Raw genomic sequence first — 20,487 nt, 5'->3', positions numbered from 1 at the left:
CTCTTTGATTAATTCACAAAACGTCCACCAGGGGTCCCTGTGCTACAAGGACATTTTTGCAAGACATACCCCCTGAAAAACAAATGATCAACGCTCAACAAATCTGCTGAGATTGTGCGGTGAAAGTTGCTTACGTTACATCTTTGAACATCTAAACTTAATGTTTAATTATTAATACGTCTGGGGGGGGAAAAAGGAAAGAGATGCATTTTCAAACAAAAGCTTTCTCCATCGCATTACTTCTGCTGTGGCTTCAACATGTTAATGTCACGCAGTTCAGTATTGGTAAGCGTCTTAAGGAGTTGTTTGTGTACTGAGGTTATCTGCCATGTTATCTCATCAGGCAGCTATCAAGAGGTCTAGACAGTTAAATAATGAATGAGTGTTTTAAACCTTTAAAGCGTCTTACTGTTTCATGAGCGGTCATGTCTCAAGGACATTGAATGGAAAATACTGTTGATGTGGCTTTCCTTCAAATATTCATTTCATCTCTCTCCGCTCATATGTGCACTCTGACCACCCTTTATCATTTTCATTAGATTTCATATAGCTGTGACACCCAATCACATCAGTTACAGAACAAGTGCTTTATTTTCTTACCGTAAAGTAACTGCAGTGATACTTTAACATCTGTACAAATGCAAAACTCAACAAAAAAAATGGAGATAATGCCGTTACAGATACACACAAAAATGTACAAAGTTATGCAGGCAAAATGGTTTTCATCGTTTGTTACTTATAAACAATGGGTTTAAGCGCTGAAATGAGCCTCGACGTAGAACAAAAGGCAACAAGTGCTATGCAGACATTATTTACAAACATGTACGACACGTTGACTCCCTTCAAAAAGAAAGGTGGTTGCATTACATGTACACGGTTACAGAAATGAATGACATTATGTACACTATTTATAGGTTTTAGATTTAAAATAATAGTTCTAACATTTGTGTAGGAGCTTCTCTCCACCTCTCACAAACCTACACAGACACACTCACACTGCACTGCAACCCGTCCCTGTTTTCAACATCTGCAACAAAAAAAAAAGTCTTTTTCTGACGCTTAAGTAATGAATATCTTACTCTTAAAAAAAACTCTGCAATCCTCCAAATGATTCCAGTCGACATTTTCACATGCATTAGGTTAATCTGGAATGGTTTTACAATCTTAACATGTTTTGGCAAATGAGCCAATTTAAGGCTATTTTTAGGTTAAAGGGTTGGAACAACAAAGCCCTTTTTGAGAGAATTCAATTCCTCAATCTCAACACACATTATAAACTGCACACACGGACTCTTGAGGTTAAGAAACGAGAGAAACAGTGCGACAAACGTGAATGCAACCCATTAGGAAGAGATGAGATTTTAAAATCACGTGTGAGCATCCTTCATCTTTAAAAACAGTTTCCAGGATAACATGGGGCACAAAGTCAATGGTTCAGGATCTTTATCGTACAAAACGAGCACAAAGGGTCTGTTCTTCTGTCTGTAGAAATGGGATGCATGCCAGGCACAGACTCGTTTTATAAAGCCAAACACAGTTTAAGTTTCTCGCTGGTGTTTGAAAAAGGGAAGATCACTGAGAATTACTTGGACTTCAATATGGCTATTCTTCCCTCTGGTAGGCAGAGGACAAAGTGCATAGACAGCTCTGCGATTGCTCCACCTGTCAGTGGAATGTATCTTATTCATCCTACTGTAAAACACAGTGCATTGTGGTCATCATGCTAATGAGTCATGAATCAACATTCCTGGTCATGGGGGGGGGGGGGGGGGGGGGGGGGGGGGGGGGTTTGGATCAGGTGAGGAGGTAAGAGGCTTTTGATGGATGCAAAGAAGATTACAAAAAAACAATAAGGTGGAGCCATGACCCACTATCAGTGCATCCGTTGCCATTCTGAACTGCAGAGGGGGCCTGAGCAAGAAAGCAAGAGAAATTGATGGAGAGGTCAGGGCCCAAATGGAAAATGTCTATGTTTCTCCTTGTCAGCTTGTTTGGCCCCTACATTCAGCAGACAAGGCCAATAACAGAGGAAAGTCATCAGTAATACTCTGAGAATGCGACTGTTTTGATTGGTTAAAAAAAAACAAAATAACTGGCCAACGAAAGATACTAAGAAAGATTCAGGCACATTGTTACGCTTTGGAAAGCACATATAGAAACTGCTCTTCTTTGGAAACATTTGAACACTTCACCAGTTGTGGGATACCAGTTCAAAAAAACAAAAAAAACATGCGCACCATCACTCTCGAACATTTTCTTTATCTTGAAACAACTGCTTCACTAGTTCTGCAGAGTGAAGAAGAATCAAACTAAACATAATATGCATAGTTCCCATACACACTCAACAACTATCCTGACACACGTAACTGAAGGTTATATTCATTTGGGGTTTAAATCCAAAGAGTGGATCCAGATGCACAGATACGTAAAAGGAGGTCTCGATAATTAAAACTTCAGTTGGTCCTGGAGAGCGGAGGAGTTTTTTTTGTTTTTTTTCAAACCCCTCGAGCTGCCTCACTGGTGTCACAGTGTACGCGTAGCTGGACCAGAGCAGCTCGGCCACGCTGATCACAATAGGGACATACAGTAGAGAGGATGTTCAATACTGTGATGTATTGAAGATAATCAATTCTGTGATGTATTGCTTCCACGTCATCCTGTTTTCACTGTCTCGCTGTATTTTAACACTCTTTAGTAATACTGCTGACAGGGGGAGAAAAAAAAAAAGTTAACAGTCATTTCTAGGGAAGTAGAGGATCTTTACATCTGCTTGCATATTCCTGTCTTCAAGACATTCTCCTGTCTTCAAGATATGGCGACACTTCCACCTGGTTTTACACGACAAAACTGAAGGCAGTAAAATCCACTCACTTATTCAAAGTCTGTAGTACACACTCACATACTTTCCACATGTGATACTCAGGGAATGATTTGATTCAGTCCATCAGGCATAAAGAGATGTAAGGTTTGCTTAAAGAGATGACAGTCCAAAGAGACGTGACTCTTTCTCCTGGTTTCTTTTTGTACCTTTAAACAACAGAAAAAGTCACTTACACGCTGCGTGACATCAGCAAAACTCCCTTTTTCTTTAAGGAGCATCAAAAAAAAAAAAAAAAAAGGCAACAAAGCATAGAACATGTATGCGTTAATAGGGTTGGTCTATAAAAATACATCATGTAGCTACTGTACAAAGAGCAGCAACACAGGCCTTTGAGGTTTTGCTTGATGGAGTGAGAGGGGGGGGGGTCAGGGGTTGTTTGGGGCTACAGCTGGGGCGTTACAGTCTCTCTTGTTCCTAGTGGATGGGGTTAATGTCTGTGCGGTGGTTAGCCTGCCCGTGCACACTGCTGCCCCCTACAGTTGTGGTGGAGGTGGTGATGGTGTTGTGCTGAATGACCTGCTGCTGGGAGCACGCTGGAGCTGGACTGCCTGCCGGACTGCTCTCTGGACCTGAAAAGACAGCAGACACAGCCATGAGGGTTTGGAGATATGTGTGGCCGGAATGTGTGTGTGTGTGTGTGTGTGTGTGTGTGTGTGTGTGTGTGTGTGTTCTGTGAAAACAGGAACTGACATGCTGCACAAAAAGGCTTTAAAATATATAATAATAATAATAATAATAATAATAATAATAATAATAATAAAAGATAAAATCATAACAAACACAGAGCAAAAAAAAAAATCCCACGATGGCACTAAAAAAAGAAACTTTTACTTATTTTATTTCGGAGATACATTTTAAACACATGACACATCGAAAAGTGTCACTCGTCATCCCTAAATAAGCCGTGATGGATAACACAAAAATGGAAAAGTGAATCGCTAAACTCCACAAACACTCCTGATGGCTGTTAGACACATTGAAGGTGACATCTGTACACAACGGAGACTCGTCGATGAAGCTCTCTCCCAGCCCAGTCTGGGAGTCGGCTCTTCTCTGCATAAAAGCACTGTTCAGCCAAGAGGGATATGAGCCTCATTTTCCTGTGCTGAAGCCACACAGGGAGGTGCCTGATCCCAATTACGTGGAAATGTCATTTGTATTGGTATCAAAGGGCGGGGCACTGATGTCATCAAAGCAGCTGAGCTTAGCGTGGCGGGTAAGTGTAATCAGCGAGATTCTAGGGCATCGGTGAGAGTTTGGATGCGAGCGTGCCGCCTGTGACGTCTCCACTGTCAAGTCTCGACTGCTTTTGTGTGTAGAGCTGCTGTCGGATGGGAAAAAAAAAAAAAAAAAAAAAAAAACTGGTGTCATGTGGGATTCAGACTACCAACTTTAAGTCCAGGCTGGCTACCAGAGTGAGCAACACCCATATGTGAAAGGAAGAATCCTGAAGTGAGCGTGGGAGCCGGATACCAGCACACAGGAGCAAAGAGTCTTGGCAGTCAGCTCAGTCTTTAGAGTTTAATCCTTTTACTCAGGCAGGCCAATAAATGAGCATTTTCACTGTGGTCGTAGCTGCACTGTGGGTAAGGGCACGCAGATGAAGGTGTGTGTTTTGGGTCATATTACAGTGTGTGTGTGTGTGTGTGTGTGTGTGTGTGTGTGTGTGTGTGTGTGTGTGTGTGTCAGTGTCTGAGCTACTCACTGAGGTAACCCTGGGACTCTTTCTGCATAGTGGTGATGGGACAGTCCTTGTGTGTGAGGAGAAGCTGCTTCAGTTGGGTCACCTCGTTCTTCAGCATCGTCACTTCGTTCTGAAATAGATGGAGAACAATTTTATTATCAGTCAGGCGTCGTACAGCCAAGGTGCATTCTTTCTCCGAAATATCAGAAGGGTATCCAGATTAGTATTGATAACAAAAAATGTAGTCTCATCTATGACTACCACAACCACTCTCTCTGTTGTTTTCAGGGTTGTTTTATATTTTGCTTTAAGCATGAGGCTTTACATATTTAACTCAAAGTTATTCCTTCATAATTCAGAATGTTACACGTATCGGGATGTGAGGTTTTAAGTTGAAGACATTTACCAAACAAAGGGGATGTCACAAAACATTTTCTGATGCATTATGGGAAAGGAAGTGTTATTTACTGTTTGTCTGTTTTCTGTAATCCTTCCAAGAAGTTACTTAAGGTGAAATATTTTGGTCCAACTGACTTCCGTGTGCTTCGGTTAAAAACAAGTACTGAGTCGATTTTGCAAAGACTTTTCATTTCAGCGTGACTTCATACCTGAAGCTGCATGTTGGTCTGAGTGAGCTCTTCTGCTTTCTTCTCTAACGACATCACCCAAACTTTTCTCTTCTGTCTGCATCTCGTTGCTGCAGCCCTGTTCCGCTCCAGGAACTTCCGCCGTCGTTCGTCTGGGTCCTCATCCACCACTCGCCGGCGCCGCCCACCACTAGGGGGCGGTGACTGCATGGTCTGCGTTGGCTGCATCTGCTGGGTTGCAGGTGACATCTGAGAGACAGGAGGAGACGTATAAGCATCATTGATCCTTTGATGAGTGTCGTCCAAACCTCGACGTGTAACTATTCTGACACGCCTGAAATACACCCAGCCACCTGTCTGCTGTCACAGCTCCCCGCAAAACAAGCATCTATACATACAAAGCTCCTGAACTTTTTCCACGTCTGGCAACTTCCCGAAAAACAACATCTGGTTGGGCCACATGCCCCATGAGCTGGAGCGTGGGCGTCAGCAGCGACATCGAGAGTGACTGGGCTGATTCACCAGCCTGCCCACCTTGTTAAAGAGGTGTCAGGAGGCCGTTTTCCACCGCCCACTCAGACTTACACCGCCAGACGCAGTCAATAGACCCGTTTCTAAACGTGTACACGCTCTGACAGATCTCGACATATTTTTGGCAAGGTCAAGTGTTTTCAGTCTTCAGATCATTACCATTTTTATGAGAACCATGGAAAATACAAGCTGCTTAAGTGACCTCCATGCATACAGAGAGTGTTGTTTTAATAACTTAAGTTAATGACACATTTGGAACACGCGGCGAATTGCGTTTCTTGACGTCCTTCAGCCACGATGCCTGAGACTGCAGAGGACTTCAGACAATGCAAGGACAAAGTCTCTGCCTTGGGTTATTTTTCTACCTTTCTCTCAGAGTCAAGCCAAATATATTCTTTGCTCAGATGTTCCTCGACCGTCAGCCAAGGCTGTCTCTTCATCATCACGTTGTGACCACATCATGGCCAGTAGGACAGTCCTGAGCATCTTTTATAATGGCTGCTTTATGGCCTCCTCGTGACCCTTCCCTGCCATGGCGGGAGTCCAACACTGACTTGAAGCTGACCAGCCTCAAAGGAAACAATGACCTTTGAGACGGTTGCCAGGAAACTACTTGGCATTATGTCTGTAGCAAGGGAGAAAGTGTTTCTCCACTTACTTACTGGGAATTTGAAGCATCAGTTCAGCTTTACTTCTGTATGAAACCACTAATAGCTGACTTGAAAACCACTCTCTGTGCTGCCCTGTTTTAGTCATGGTACCTATACAGTCTTTTAGGTTTTAATGTGCAGTGTGGTTAATGTGTTATTGAACCTGTGGCTCTGTCTTTGAGCCGTCTAAAAGCTTCGTCTCTCCCAGGAATATTCTCTGCTTACATGTGAAGAAGAGTGCATTGACGGGTGGGGTGAGGTCTGGTGCGGATGCCCAGGATGGAGGTGGGGATTGTGGGAGTTGTGATGGGGGTTGTGTCCCTGCGGGTGATGATGTCCGCCCTGGCTGTGTGCCTGGCTGTGGTGGTGATGGCCGCCGTGGTGCTGGTATTCTTGCAGGTGGTGGTGCGGGTGCGGGTGCGAGTGCATGTGATGGTGGGCCCCTTGCACCTCCCGCGACGTCATCATCTCCATCATGTGGCTCATGGAGTTCATGTTGCCGTTGGCGATGGAGCCCGGATGGTGCGAAAGTGCGGCCTTCAGCCTCTGAGAAACAGACAGATATCGCAGCATGTTTAAAACCATTTTCTACGAGTGTTAAAAGACAGAATGTGTACATGCTAACAGCTATCCGTGTGCTGATTAACACGGCTACAGAGCAGCTCATGTGCCGACTGCTGGATGATGAATGGCTCCATAAATCCAGATGTCAGGAGAACAAATCAAAGCCACTTAGCCTGTCCTCTGTCTCTCCTTCAGTCTTGCCACTCTCCTGCTTTGCCTTCCTTGATAGCCATCCCACCGGTACCTCCTCTTCACATTCCTAACAGCCTCTCGATTCTAACGCAGGTGTACGTGTAAGTGTGAGCCTCAGACTGCTCCTTTGCTTGAGGCTTGTTGCTTTAAGCGTGCGGTCTACTTACTGTAGCCCGGACTGAGCCGCAGAGGGAGAGCAGAGAGAGGCTCTCTCTCAAGGCGCGCTTGTTTTCCTCGTGTTTACTGAACGCACCTCTCTTTGAGAGTGTTTTACTTGGCATGGCTTAAAGACATCCACAAAAAAAAAAAACCTAAAAAAAATAAATAAATAAGAACTCTATCCAAATATACAAGTGCAAAAACATGTCCTCAGGGCTTCACCTGTTGTGCAGAAAACCCAGACAAAATAAAGAAAATCAGGTCTGAGCTTTTTCAGGACTCATCAAAATGTAAATGATTTATGAAAAACAGACTGAGAGAGTGTTAAGTCTGCTGAACTTTGATTTAAACACATCTTCAGCAAGCTGTAACGCAACAAACGCTTGAATAATTAATACACACAAAAGGGTAGATCCTATCAATTCTTCTACCTCTGACTTCAAGGAAACAAAACTGAACACAAAGGCTTTCTTCTGCGAGGGTCCGATCAGGAACTAAGTTTTCGATTCTCTTTCCCAAGGCTTTCTTTCCTCTCTCTCTCTCTCGCTCTGCTCCCTTCCCCCTTCTCCCAGCTGCTGTCAGTGAGTCCACGCTGCGTCCAGGGCTCCATATCTTTTAACAACCTTCACATTCATGATTCCCATAGGGAATGGCATCCAGCTGGTCTAGATCACTACGCCACGACATGTACAGAGCAAAATACCGGGCCCCTCCGCTCCTCTCTCACACTCTTCATGAGTGGAAAGCTTTTTTTTTTTTTTTTTTTTTTACCAGCGTTGAAGAGACTCTGTGGACTAAAACATCTCTTACTAAAGCCCCTCTGGTTTGTATTCTCTTTTTTTACAAATTTGCTTCTATGTATTTCTTTGAGGGTTTACATGTCGGCTGTACTTGACGTGACAGAGAGGAGTGCACATGAAAGCAGCACTCTGAAATTATGACCTTGCCGAGCCTGTTTTGGCTGAAGACAGTTTCTGCTTGTGAAACCGAAGGATGCCTGACATAGTCAAACAGCACGGCGTTTTTAGAATTACAGGATTTTCTTTTTTTTTCCTTCTGCTGACCAATTGTGACGAGTGTAGGTCTTCACCTGATCACGCCTGCTAACCTCCTTCACCAGCTTTGTTATCGAGGGCCACAGGTTTTTAATTTCTTATTTAAAGCAGACAGAACAGAGTTGAAATGGCGCAGAGTTCAAACGAACACGCTCGCAGGCCGACCACATTCATACTGAGCCTACCTGTAGGTCACACACAACATGGGCTGCGATACGTTCCTCCGTCAACATGCACGTTTCCTTCTCTGTCCGTTTTTCAATGATCAAATAGCCTTATCTATCCAGACATGATACAAATGTGACAGAAATAACAAACAGCTATTCCACATGCTCCTAAAACAGAGTCATATTAAAACAAGCTTACAGATATCAATCATGTCTCCAGAGTTGACAAGGACATCCTCCGAGTATCACAGGATGAATTGTGCTGCTGACAGTCCTGACTAAACACCTTCAGCCTGTCACTCAGCAGCAGAGAGGGGAGGCCCACCTCTCTCGTAAAAAGAGGAAACCAATCAGGGTTTGACAGTCTCCTGCCACTTAGCTGCAGCGCCGGTGATCACCTGAATGGAGAGAAGCCAGGAGGAATCTTTTGGCTGCCTGTCGACTGTGCTGAGTGTGTGTGTGTGTGTGTTTTTTTAAGGCCCTTGTAAAGATGTCTGTGTGTGCAGGTTAAGATGCTCATCTGGGGGTTGCCGGAGTCGCTGCCAAGCAGACGCCAGGGGGAGAAGGACAGAGAGGGTAAGAGAGGGGGGGGGGGGGGGGGGGTTTGGGGGGGGACACTAAGAGAGGAAAGAGGGGGGGAGGGGGGTGAGCCGGGGTAAAGGGAGATTAGATGGCTTCTAGTGTCTCCTCTCCACACACACACACACACACACACACACACACACACACCATCAGCCTAAGACAGCGAGCACTCATTTGTCAGTGTCTCTGAGAGGTTTCCAGCTGGCCGTGCAGCGCTATCTGTTTATTAATTGAATTAGCCTTCATCCAAAGAGGCCCCGGAGTGTCCGAGTACAGAGGCAGGTCAAAGAGCTGAGGGGGCCTCTAAATGCTGAAGCAGCGAGGATTATAAACAGCAGAAAGGAAACGGAAAAAAGGACCATACGTACGAGTAAGAAATAAAAGCTGTTGGAGCAGGAGAGCACGTCTGAAGCTAATCCTGCAGATTAAAAGAGATTATATAGATTATAATATGAGAAATAAAGTGAGAAAAGGCAACAGACTAGACTAAGGTTTTTTTTAAAGGAACCAGATCAGAGAGCGGAGATAAAGAAAAACAACAACAGTCCACATTGTGTCAAGATAAAGTCCTTACCCTAAAACAAACGGAGTCCTGAAGCTAGCTGGACACGCGCGCGCCTGCTACAGCCCCATCTGAAACAGACTCTCCGTCTCAGTTAAACCCTGCTCCGCCAAAACCTGTAGCCTTCGTATCCAGAACCACAGTGACGCAACGACGGGACGTTAGCAGAGCGATGATGAGCAGGCTGTGATTCTTAAACACCTTCATCAGCTCCCTAATGACTCTTTAACACATGGTTGTATTTCCCCAGACTGTGCTAAGCACAAGAACTTAACCACCGTGTGCACTTTCCTCTAATAACACACATACATATAGATTTCTCCTGCAGCAACATGCTGCAGAAAAACAGTCATTAAATGAGTGCAGGTGTTAGCCTGTGGTCGTGAATGGGATGGCACACTGTCTGCCCGGCTGTTCTTAGATAGAAGACGTATTAATGACAACATAAAAACACGACAGCCGCGTGCAAGACAAATGTATAAACTCGCAGGCTGTAAATGTGTCGTGAATTTGGCGCGGCATTTCGAGCATTCTGGAAGTGTACTTTAAAGTAGTAAGCCTATTGATTTTCCATTGTTAAAACACCTCCCTGATTCAGCCCAGAGGGGAGCTATCTCCTCTCAGACCTTTGCCCCCTGACCTCTCCCCTCCCTCTCCTTTCTTTTAAAGCTTCTCTCATTTATGTGGTTTCAGGGAGACCAGGTGATCACCCATTAATGATATTTATTAATGGCTGCTTCCTCTCCGACACAAGAGGATTGGGGGGGGGGGGGGGGTCTCTGAGTGATGTCCCTGTGAGTGCTCTGGGCATATCCTGAGAACACACTCATATTTCGCCTCGCCAGATGACTTCATGTCTATTAACCCTGGGAGGGGCTACGCAGGGAGCAGGTACAAAAGAGAGGGTAAGACCACGCCCCGCCGCAGGATGGGTAAATCAAACCTGTTGAGGTCAGGGTGAGCACTTTTATTCCCCTTAAAAGCACAGCAGTGTACTGTCAGGGGACCTGTGGCCCTCTGGCGCCTCACAGCAGGTTAGAACAATCTTAGCAGACTTTAAGTGCTCAAAGATCACAAATTAAAACGAGATCTTCCGTATCGGCTGAAATAATTGAGTGATGACATTTAAGCTTCGGTCTGAGTTTTGTCAGCCTTTGTGTTAGCACCCTTCATTCACAGTTATCATGTATAACACCGTATTAGTCATCGCCTTTAAACTCTGACTTGTTTTTTTTAAATTTTTGTTTGTTTTAAGTTTTGGCCATTTTGACTTTTATTTTGATAGGACCGCTAAAAAGAGACTGACTGAGGATGACGAGCAATTAGTGTTGAGGGTTTGAGTCAAACCCACAGCGAGGACTATAAACTAAAACCTCTGTTCAGAGCTACTTTAGGCTAGCATTTAGCCGATTTAAATTTTTTTTTTTTTTAGCCATTTTGGTTTGATTTTGTAAAAGAAATATCTAAGCCCTACATGGGTTCACCATCTTTAGTTGAAAGCAGGAGTTTGGCTCTGCTGCGTTGCCAAGCACTCAGAGGATCTAATTCCATCCTCCCAATCTCCACCACCACCCACCAGTGCCTGTCTGCAAAACCCACTCTGTGCCCTAAAACTCCACACCCCCATTAGTCCAATTTTATTAGATTTCCCTCTCGCCCAGAGAGGCAGTAACATCCCCCCCTTCTCTCTCTCTCTCTCTCTCTCTCTCACACACACCTCTGACTTTTTTCTCCAGCCCTTCACCCTCTGCTTGCCAAGAGCCGGGGACTGTTAAACTGATTTCCTCGGGGAATGCCGAGGCAGACAGTCTGATGGGAGCTCTGGGCTGAAATGTCGCCCCCTCTCTCTTGAGTTCTGGGCCAAGCCGATCAGAACAGAGCCAGACGCAGACATGAGATTCACATAGACCGGTGTGTGCTGCCAGCCTGGACCCAACACTCTGGTGGTGCTTTGGAGAAACTCTGGGGGTGTGGGTGCAGTGAGACACACACACACACACCAACAGTAGAGTGTGATCCAAAAGCATGTGCTCATACTATTGGCAACTCCTCCACTCTGTCAAGTTAATGGATGGGCCTCTGACTCCAGTCTGTATAACCCCACTGTTCCTTCTATTGTAGAGCCCGGCTGTAGTGCAGCCTGCATGGTTATCACTACACACACCACCGCCACAATCTTGAATACACAGAATTCCTCAAGAGTAAGAGAGACAGACAGAGCATGGACACAAATAATTAACCCTTTAAATGCCTCTATTTATCGCTACAAAAGGCAATGAATGTCCCAACGTGTTTAGAAAGGAATCTGAAGTGAGATGAGTTAATCAAACATAATTTAGTTTGTTTCCTTTGGATAAAAAAAGGAACATTCTCCACCCTGCCAACCCCTGTTTAAACGTCAGATGTGACCCGTGTCTTTGTTTGGGTTCAAAGTTTTTATTCAGAGATTTTCTGAAAATAATTGAAACTCATTTTTCTTGAATTAGCACGTTAGGAATGTAGAATATAATGCTAAGACAGCCACACGCTGAGATGAATTGGTTGGAGAGACCTCACTAATCAATATCAGCGTCGATTTATTCATCTCTAAATACTTCTGTTCCAGAGGACATGTTTCCCCTGGTCGTTTTGAAGTTCAGAGAGTATCTCCTGTCACTCCAGAGGCTCCATGGGGGGCTCATGGTGGCCAGACCAGTCCAGTCTGGCCCGTGTGTTGATGGCAGCTGGTTTACCCAAGCCGGGCTTGACTGGAGCCCAGTCCTATTGACGGGCCCTGAACCATGACCAAATGGCCTTCACACACACGTCCCATCAGCACAGCTAAAACAACATGCGCTCATCCAAAGACAAACAGATGCGACTCTCTGCGCCACAACTGTTACCCTCGTCTGTAACCCCACCCACACAAAGTCACACAGACATGCACAGAGCTCGGCAGACGAACGCACAGGCTATTAATTAACCAGTATGTATTATATGAGTCTAAACAATGTCAGCTGTAAATGTTAGCTAACTTTTAAATAACATTTATGTGCACTGTTTAGTTTTTTTCTCCCAATGAGTTACCACAGGGGTCTTAAATATACATTTCATGTTTGTTTTTAATGTTGGATAGAAGTGGTGCAGATCTTTTCATATCACCACACAGGCTTTTATTCATTATAATTGATACAGTTTGTGAGACTCCAACTATCACAAAACACTAAACTCTTATTTCTAAGACTCTCTGCGTCGTGAACATACTGAAACAAGGCCTTTTTATGACACTGTGCACTGTGCATGTTTTTGAGATTCAAACATTTTGATATGACAAAGGAACAATAAGAAAGCGTTCTTTTATCAACTAACTCCTGCTGAAACTGTCAAGGAAGGTCACTCTTGAAACTCGCTGAGTGTCGTGAGGGACATCGCTCAGTTCAGTGTCAGGTGTGACTTAAAAAGGAAAAGGACCAGGTGTCGGGAGCTTTTTTATACTTTTTGGATCCATTCCATTTCGAGGATGCGTCCTTCGAACGCTCCAACAAAGGACCCAGCCTTCACCGCCAGTGTAGAACGCTCAGGTCAACATAAATTAAGATGGCCTCTCCCGACGTTAGCCTTTTGTTTTCTCTTGTTTTTTTATATTCTGTAATTGTTTGCTTTATGCTAAATTAATTATCATTACATCAGAAATGGATTAGAAATAAAGGTTTACAGTTTATTGTCATAGTGGCCTGCAATGAATTGTGGTGCAGCTGTGGAATCCTTCAAAAGCTGGGGAAGCAGGACGCTACATGTGTGTGTGTGTGTGTGTGTGTGTGTGTGTGTGTGTGTGTGTGTGAGTGTGTGTGTGTGAGAGAGAGAGAGAGAGAGAGAGAGAGAGAGAGAGAGAGAGAGAGAGAGAGAGAAAGAGAGAGAGAGAGAGAGAGAGAGAGAGAGAGAGAGATAGAGAGAGAGAGAGAGAGAGTGTAAGTGAGTGAGTCTACATAAGCACCACCAAAGATTTTCTTCATAATTGTCTCATTATTTGCAGTCTATGTAAGAATGTATCTTGTGATGCTGGGCTGCTTTTTTCCACCCCAGCCTTTTGTGTTCTCTTTTTAGGCCCTTTTTGTGGCAGCCATTGTGTTTTTGTGAATGAGTGTGAGTATCCCAGAAAATGTCATTTCCAGTCAGCTGCTCAGCAGCTGTGGTTTAGTTTCCCCTTTTCTGTGCATTAAACAACACTTATTTTATTTGGCTAAATACTTGTTTCTTTACTCCCAGTTATTCGCTTACAATTTCTGACACAGTCTCACTCCTCTCTTCTTGACATAATCCACTTGTCTTTGCATCCAAGGCAGTGATGCTAACCAACCTTTTGATGCAGCACTACATCGAAGCATACCTTGTCAGTGGCCTCTTGTCGTATGATATCAACATGCTTACTTAACCGACCGCATGTATGTATGTAAAAAGCAGATCTGTATTGGACACTATGTTCAAACTCAATGTCCTTGTGTGTTTTATTCCCCTTAAGTCCACAGATGTGTTGTGACTCTCGGGACAGTGGTTACCAGATCTGTCGCCACTGCATGTAAAGCAAGCAATCAGTCCACGTGCATTTACTCCGAAGCTGCAGTGAAGCAGGCTGAACATTCAGCTGTGCTCTTAGCTCACCGTCCGTCTCCGATGACATCATACCCTGACAATGCCACCATTCATACAGATGTTGCTTACAAAACCTGCAGTCTGCTATTGTGTGTGCTTCTCCTCCTCACAACAAGAGGTGCTCCTCCACTACAGTGTAGTCAAATAAATGGAGTACGTAATAGTGTTACCGTGAACACTAATGGTTTCAACTGCTTACAAATGACTTCATCGTGGAGTAATCACTCCATCAATCAGTGTGGCAGATTTAAAAACTGACACATGTGTGGCGGCTCCACAAGTTTTCCTTTTCTTTGAATTTCTCAACCCAAAATGTAACTTTCTCTATTCTCTCTTAACGTCGGTGGAGAGCACAGCTTGATCTTTAAACCTCATAGCTGCAATGCCTTCAGCATTCCTGTCACTACACAGAAACATGAGAGCTGTAAGGGTTGTGAAAATGAAATGCAAAAAAAAAAGGGGAAAAAAAGCTGTAAAAAAACACTTTGATTATTGCTCCTCCTGTGTCCTATGAAATGTTTCTTTAAGAGGCGCACTGTTTTTTTTTTTTCTTCTCTGCTCAAGTAAAAAGGAGTACATTTAGAGCATGCCAGGAATTATGTCATCCACCCATCCAGTGCCAGCTCCACAGCCAAAAAGGGCTGCAGCAAAGGAACATATAGTATTGTTTACCTCATAAAAGACTCAGCACCTAGCCTGATGCTTAGTGACACATTTATTGTCCTTAGTAACAATGTAAACAATAGATAATTGGAAGATAATAAATAGCACATTTTCATACACCTAGCCGTCTGTCTGAGATTAGCAGGCGAGTCGGCAGTTTGGAAACATGCAGCTGATTATAAAGAGACAATGTGAAATTTTCCCACAAAAGCTTTTTTTTTTCGGGCTTTCCTTTTGACTGATGAGAAAGGATAGTGAACATCTTTCACCACGCAAAACAAAGACACCGACACCATGAGTTCAACATCTGCAAATCATCATTTAAAAAGCCGAAGTGTGAGGCAGTGTCCGTGCGGTGGATGTGCGGCTTTCAGTCAATAACAGGGCGCAGGGTGTGAGGAGGGGGCTCCATAAGAACGTAGTGATCAGGTGTAAGATAGTAACCACATGAACACTTTGGAGCTGGTGTCGTGCTTAGGAACGGAGGGTCCAGCGTTGAATGTTTTTTTTTCTTTTTTTTAACAAGGCTTCACTTGATTTGAAGCTGCTTCCGCTACAGAGTAAAAACAACAAAGGACACGTTAAAAAGTTCATAGTTAATCGTGCTGCAGATCAGATCCACAGATGGAAGGTAGAAGATGCCGATGGTGTAACAGCAGCTGCAGGCAAAATCACTGAACATTCATCCACTGAAACGGTAACAGAACGTACTGATGTTCAATCTATTTAATGATTATGAGTTGAAGATAAAAGCCTGATGGTGCCGCTGCATGCCAAGTTATCTGAATCAAACACACTGGCAGTGCCAACTGGGCAAAGCTAACAACATGTGAAAATACTCAATGTGGATCCTGCTGGAACACATGTCCATGTAGTGACTTCTTCCTACAGTGAGGAGGAGACTGAGGCGTTCATAAAGAGCGTCTTGCAGATAAAAAGGTTCGAAAACTTAGAGGAGTTCAGTGTGGCAGCTTTGTTAAAAGGGAAGTTGAGCCTAAAGCAGGTCGAGCAGAGCGGTGCGTACGTGGACAGGAAGTTGTAACTACATCGACAGGTTGTATCTGTCTATTCACGGGGAAAAGAAGTGGCAGGTTGATGCATCTGAGTGGCATTAAAAATACTTGTTGCATCTGCTGAGGAATGTGTGATTCTTTTATAAAGATCATTTTGTTTGACTCTGCTTAAAAAAAAAAAAAAAAAAATTTTTTTTGATCTTTGTAACTTTTCACGCTATAAATATATATGTACGTGTGTAAAAGTTCTGTAAGCACAACAGCCGTTACATGCGTCAAATACACTGTGTCACTTTATACATTTGACAGTATTTATTCTATCCTATGCAAAATAAAGGAAAAAATAAAGGCAATGTAAGACTTTCTTTATTTAAATTCTCTGCACGTGTGTCATTCAGTCGGTGGTTCTTCAGTACCTTACTGTCTGCCTGTGTTTGAATGTCTGTGTGACATTGTATGAGACACAGAGCTGGAGCAGTCAGTGTGTGTGTGTGTGTGTGTGTGTGTGTGTGTGTGACTGTTCACGAGCCCTTGTGGAGAACCGGGCTCTGAGCGTTGATGTAATGCTTTGGCCGGCGTGCTGTGGAACTTGGCCTCCTCTCTGCACCGTTTCCTCTCCACTGTGAGGGTCAACTATCCCACAACCTCCAGCGCACAACACGCACCCTTCTTATTCCCCAGACCACAACAAGAGAAGAACACAACCACACCCGGCACCGCAAGCACCCAGTCCTTCACGAGAAGAAAAACACTCCAACCAAAACTAATAAAACACTCTCAATCGCAGCAAAAAAAAAACTCCCAGACGACGAGCTGAAAACACACGAGTCAGTAACTGCACCACCGGGCTTAGGTGCACCACTTAAACGACTGCACTTAAGGAGAAAAGCAGAGATAAAGGAGAACAAAGATGGGCCCTGATGCAGATACAGTCTTTGGCCCAGAGAGCACAAACAGAGAGGTTAGAGCAAGATACGAGTCCCAAAGGGGCCACAGCAGTCCTCTGGCTCATTAACTATTTACACCAGAGACAGGCTGCCCTGCTGCTCTGGCCCACCACAAAATCAATTAGCCTTCATTAGCCCCGTCTCTGAGCATGTTTTCTATGGCAGGGGAGGGTTAACCCTGCAATGGGAGGCCTTCAGCTAGCCCGCAATATCAACCAGCTACACCAGTATGGGTACACATGCAGAGGAGGAGACGCACAGAATTCTTCCAACTTCTCACTCGCCTGCTGTTTGACGTCTCAGATTATCGATACCGTCTCTTGACTTTCAACTCCCCTGCTTGCCCTGCATGTCTATCTGTTTCCTTCACGTCTATCAAAGTCTCACTCGATCCTCCTCCTCCTTCCCTGGCTGTGTAAACGTTGAGCAGTATGAGCGCGTTCTGCTCCGTGCCTCGGGGGTGTAGGGTTACGCTGCCGAGATTTCCCATTGGCGGAAAGTCAACATGGTCGGGGTAATGCGATTAGAGCCAGATTGAGAACGTCGCAGGGGACACATGGGCCTGATCATGGCCCAGTTATCCGATAGCGAGGCCGTATTTATCGACTTGGCCCGTGTGCGGATATTAGAGACATTAGAGACGAAGTCTATGCTTATGAAAGCCTCGCTGGAGATCGCACCCTGATAACACAATTAGTCTCTCACTTTCTATCTCCAATCACGGAATTCCATCAGTTGAGTTCAGACATCAGGAATCGGAAATCTCAATCGATCCTCATTTTGGTTGCTGATCCTCGTGTCCAAATGTGCTAGCTAACCAGAAAGTTGCCTGGTGGAGGGGCCTGTGTGTATGTTTACGTGCGGACTAACAGAGCATTTACAATTCAATTACACAGAAAGGAGGCGAAGAAAAAAAAAAAAAGAGCTAGATGTGTCTGGATGACAGCCAGAGGAGAGATAAGCCTAATACACTAATATTGTGTTACCCCAGCACGTTACCATAGGAACAGTTGAAGACATTCAAACGACTACAAAGACGATCAATCTTAAGAGAGCAGGAGGAAGAAGGGAGAATTAAATTCCCTGGGAATGCTCCCGCTCTCCTCTATCAGAGCAATAACTCTACTAATGACCTCTGCTACCCTCTCTCTCTCTCTCTCTCACTCTCTCTCTCTCTCTCTCACTCTCTCTCTCTCTCTCTCACTCTCTTTTGACACGAGATGTTTCTGTCCAGCAAACTCAGCTATCAGTGAACTTCTCCAAACACAAAGAGCTGCCAATGCTTTTCCTTTAGGGTTGTGTTTTTTTTTTTGTTTTTTTTTGATACCACTGATTTCTAAAGGATATTTTCCATTTCGGGAGGATTTATGTGGAAAACAAAGGTCGGCTGGTTCTCATGTTGCTACAGTATTAATCAGTTGTTATCACTTTGACTGTGACTGGTAATCCATTTGACGTTAGAAAATGTTAAAAGGGTTAGGCCCATGCTAGGTTATCAAACCGTATCAATTGAATACAGATGCCTGAAGAGACGAGCTGTCATGTTAGCGTTCCCTCCAAGCTATATGCTGCTGTGCGCTTTCTTAAAAGACTAAAAAAAATCAACAGAGATGAATTTTGTCCGCTCCATGATAGTTATTCATCATACATGGCTACATATATATATATATATATATATATATATATATATATATATATATAATATATATATATATATATATATATATATATATATTACTGCGGTGCATCCTGTGAATAGCTGTGTTTGCACCTGTAACACGTCCAATACTAAAGTACAAAGGGGCAGATTCTGAATGAAAGTGTGCTCTTTAGTGGCTTTAATTCATTTTCGATGATAAAAGCTTTACTAACGTTGCGGTCCGATTCTGTGGAAGGTTTCTTTCTTTCAGCTCCTCCTTTACTTATTTTTATTTCACTTTCTAAGCCGGTCTCTTTCTGGCTCTGTATCTCGTTGGCTCGGCTCTAACTGCCTGCTTTGTGAAGCATGAGGTCATTTGATTTTTTTCCCCGCTGCGTTAAACTAGTGCTAACAAGTTGCAGGAGCAACAGAACATGTTCTGTACATTAAGATATACATCAGGCAGTCAGTGGGCAGCACAGCCACAACCACATAAAGGACCCTTTATTCCAGCCAAAGTCCCCAGTGCTGCACTGGCAGGTTCAGACGCAGCTTTGATTACACCCCTGAATGATGAAATCCACACAGACTTAAGAGCGTAGCTTTGCTGGCGGAGCCCGGTGGAAGAGAGTTGCAACACTTTGAGCTTGAAGGTTGGCACTTGTAACCACGTGTTGTTCAGAAATGTGATTGAATCCATGCGCGCACACGCGCACGTACTCACCAGTTTGGCTTCTGAGTGCATGGAGGGAATGTGTGCGGAAGAACAGGAGCTGCTGTGGGTGGGTCCCTGCATACCCATCATATTGGAGCCCATGGACATCTGTCTCTCCATCTGAAGATTGCAACAGCATCATATCAGTCAGTGCTCAAGTGCACACATGTTAATCCCATACCTTAAAATGTAAAGTTACGTATGGTTCAAACTTAACAGAATGTGTTCGTGTCTGATCGCAGCGCGAGATGCTGTTATTGTTTTCACAAAGAAACAATAACACTTAAAGTGTGAGACTCGTCTTCCTGCACAGTGAGCTATGTAGATATGATGAGAGAGCATGAGATCTTGATTTCACATGACAGGCTGCCCTGTGCAGCTCCGTGTGATGATAACTGGAGCTGACCCGAAACAGGAAGCCAGCATGCAGGGACTTAACACAGGAAGCCGGTGCAAACGGGTTGTGTGTGTGTGTGTGTCTCTGATCATACACACCAAACCTCAGCCCCACTTGGTGCAAAATGTGTTAATAGGGTGGACAAGATGTGAGAAGTTGTGGTTTACTTGTATAAAAGCGTTACTATCTGGATTTTATTTTATTTTTTTCAAGTCACCTCCTGCCTCTGATCGTCCCTGGTCAGCGTGGTCTTGAGTCAGGGTGGAGTCCACAATATGAAGAACTGAGCTGGGTCAGCTGATAGGGGTCGAGGGGTCAGTGTTCACTCGGCTGTGTGCGCAGGAAAGAAGAAACCTTTGTGTGTGTGTGCGTCTGCATGCACATGTGTGTGAGCTGCTGCTGCGGCCTCCCAGCTGCTAATCTGTTCTCTGTGTGGTGGTCTCCAAGGGCAGTGGCCCCTCTCGAGCCCCCCCCCATCCGCAGAGACTACAGCCCAGAACCTGACACACAGCCTTAATTGCACTAAGTGTGTTTTGTGTAAAAATATCACCCAAACCTGCACCCCCTTCCTGAACCGTCAATCTTCCCCAAAATGGCTTAGCTCTTAATTTAATAAACATGGGAGTTTTTTTCCATACCATAAACACAGGCTGTCTTGTGTTACAATGAGAACACGTGTTGTATCAGAAGAATCTTGATTCCTGGGTTGTTATCATTCCCAACTTATGGGTCCACTAAAATCTTTCTGGATTAATGACTATAAGGCCAAACTTTACACTCAGAGGTAGAACCTTTTGGTTTCTACACGTTATGGCTTTTCTTTCAAACTGCGTTCAGTTCATGTCATGGTGACAGAAAACCTCCACAGTT

The 20,487-nt window shown here is 44.3% G+C and overlaps 1 protein-coding gene across 1 annotated transcript; it reads right to left on the bottom strand.

The window, feature by feature from the left end:
• Nucleotides 1-572: 572 nt before the first annotated feature.
• LOC306823503 (cyclic AMP-responsive element-binding protein 5-like) lies at nt 573-19,371 on the bottom strand. The gene is made up of 5 exons (XM_079343075.1): nt 19,230-19,371; nt 6,559-6,879; nt 5,174-5,401; nt 4,587-4,695; nt 573-3,450 (listed from the first exon to the last, which is right to left on the bottom strand). The coding sequence occupies exons 1-5, from the start codon at nt 19,338-19,340 to the stop codon at nt 3,296-3,298; spliced, it is 924 nt and encodes a 307-aa protein (XP_079199201.1). The 5' UTR covers nt 19,341-19,371; the 3' UTR covers nt 573-3,295.
• Between the last annotated feature and the right edge of the window lie 1,116 nt (nt 19,372-20,487).

Source organism: Symphodus melops (genome assembly GCF_947650265.1).
Source record: "Symphodus melops genome assembly, chromosome: 5".
Taxonomy (NCBI): domain Eukaryota; kingdom Metazoa; phylum Chordata; class Actinopteri; order Labriformes; family Labridae; genus Symphodus; species Symphodus melops.
The sequence above is the reverse complement of the archived record's forward strand: the minus strand, read 5'-3'. Positions and strand labels throughout refer to the sequence as shown.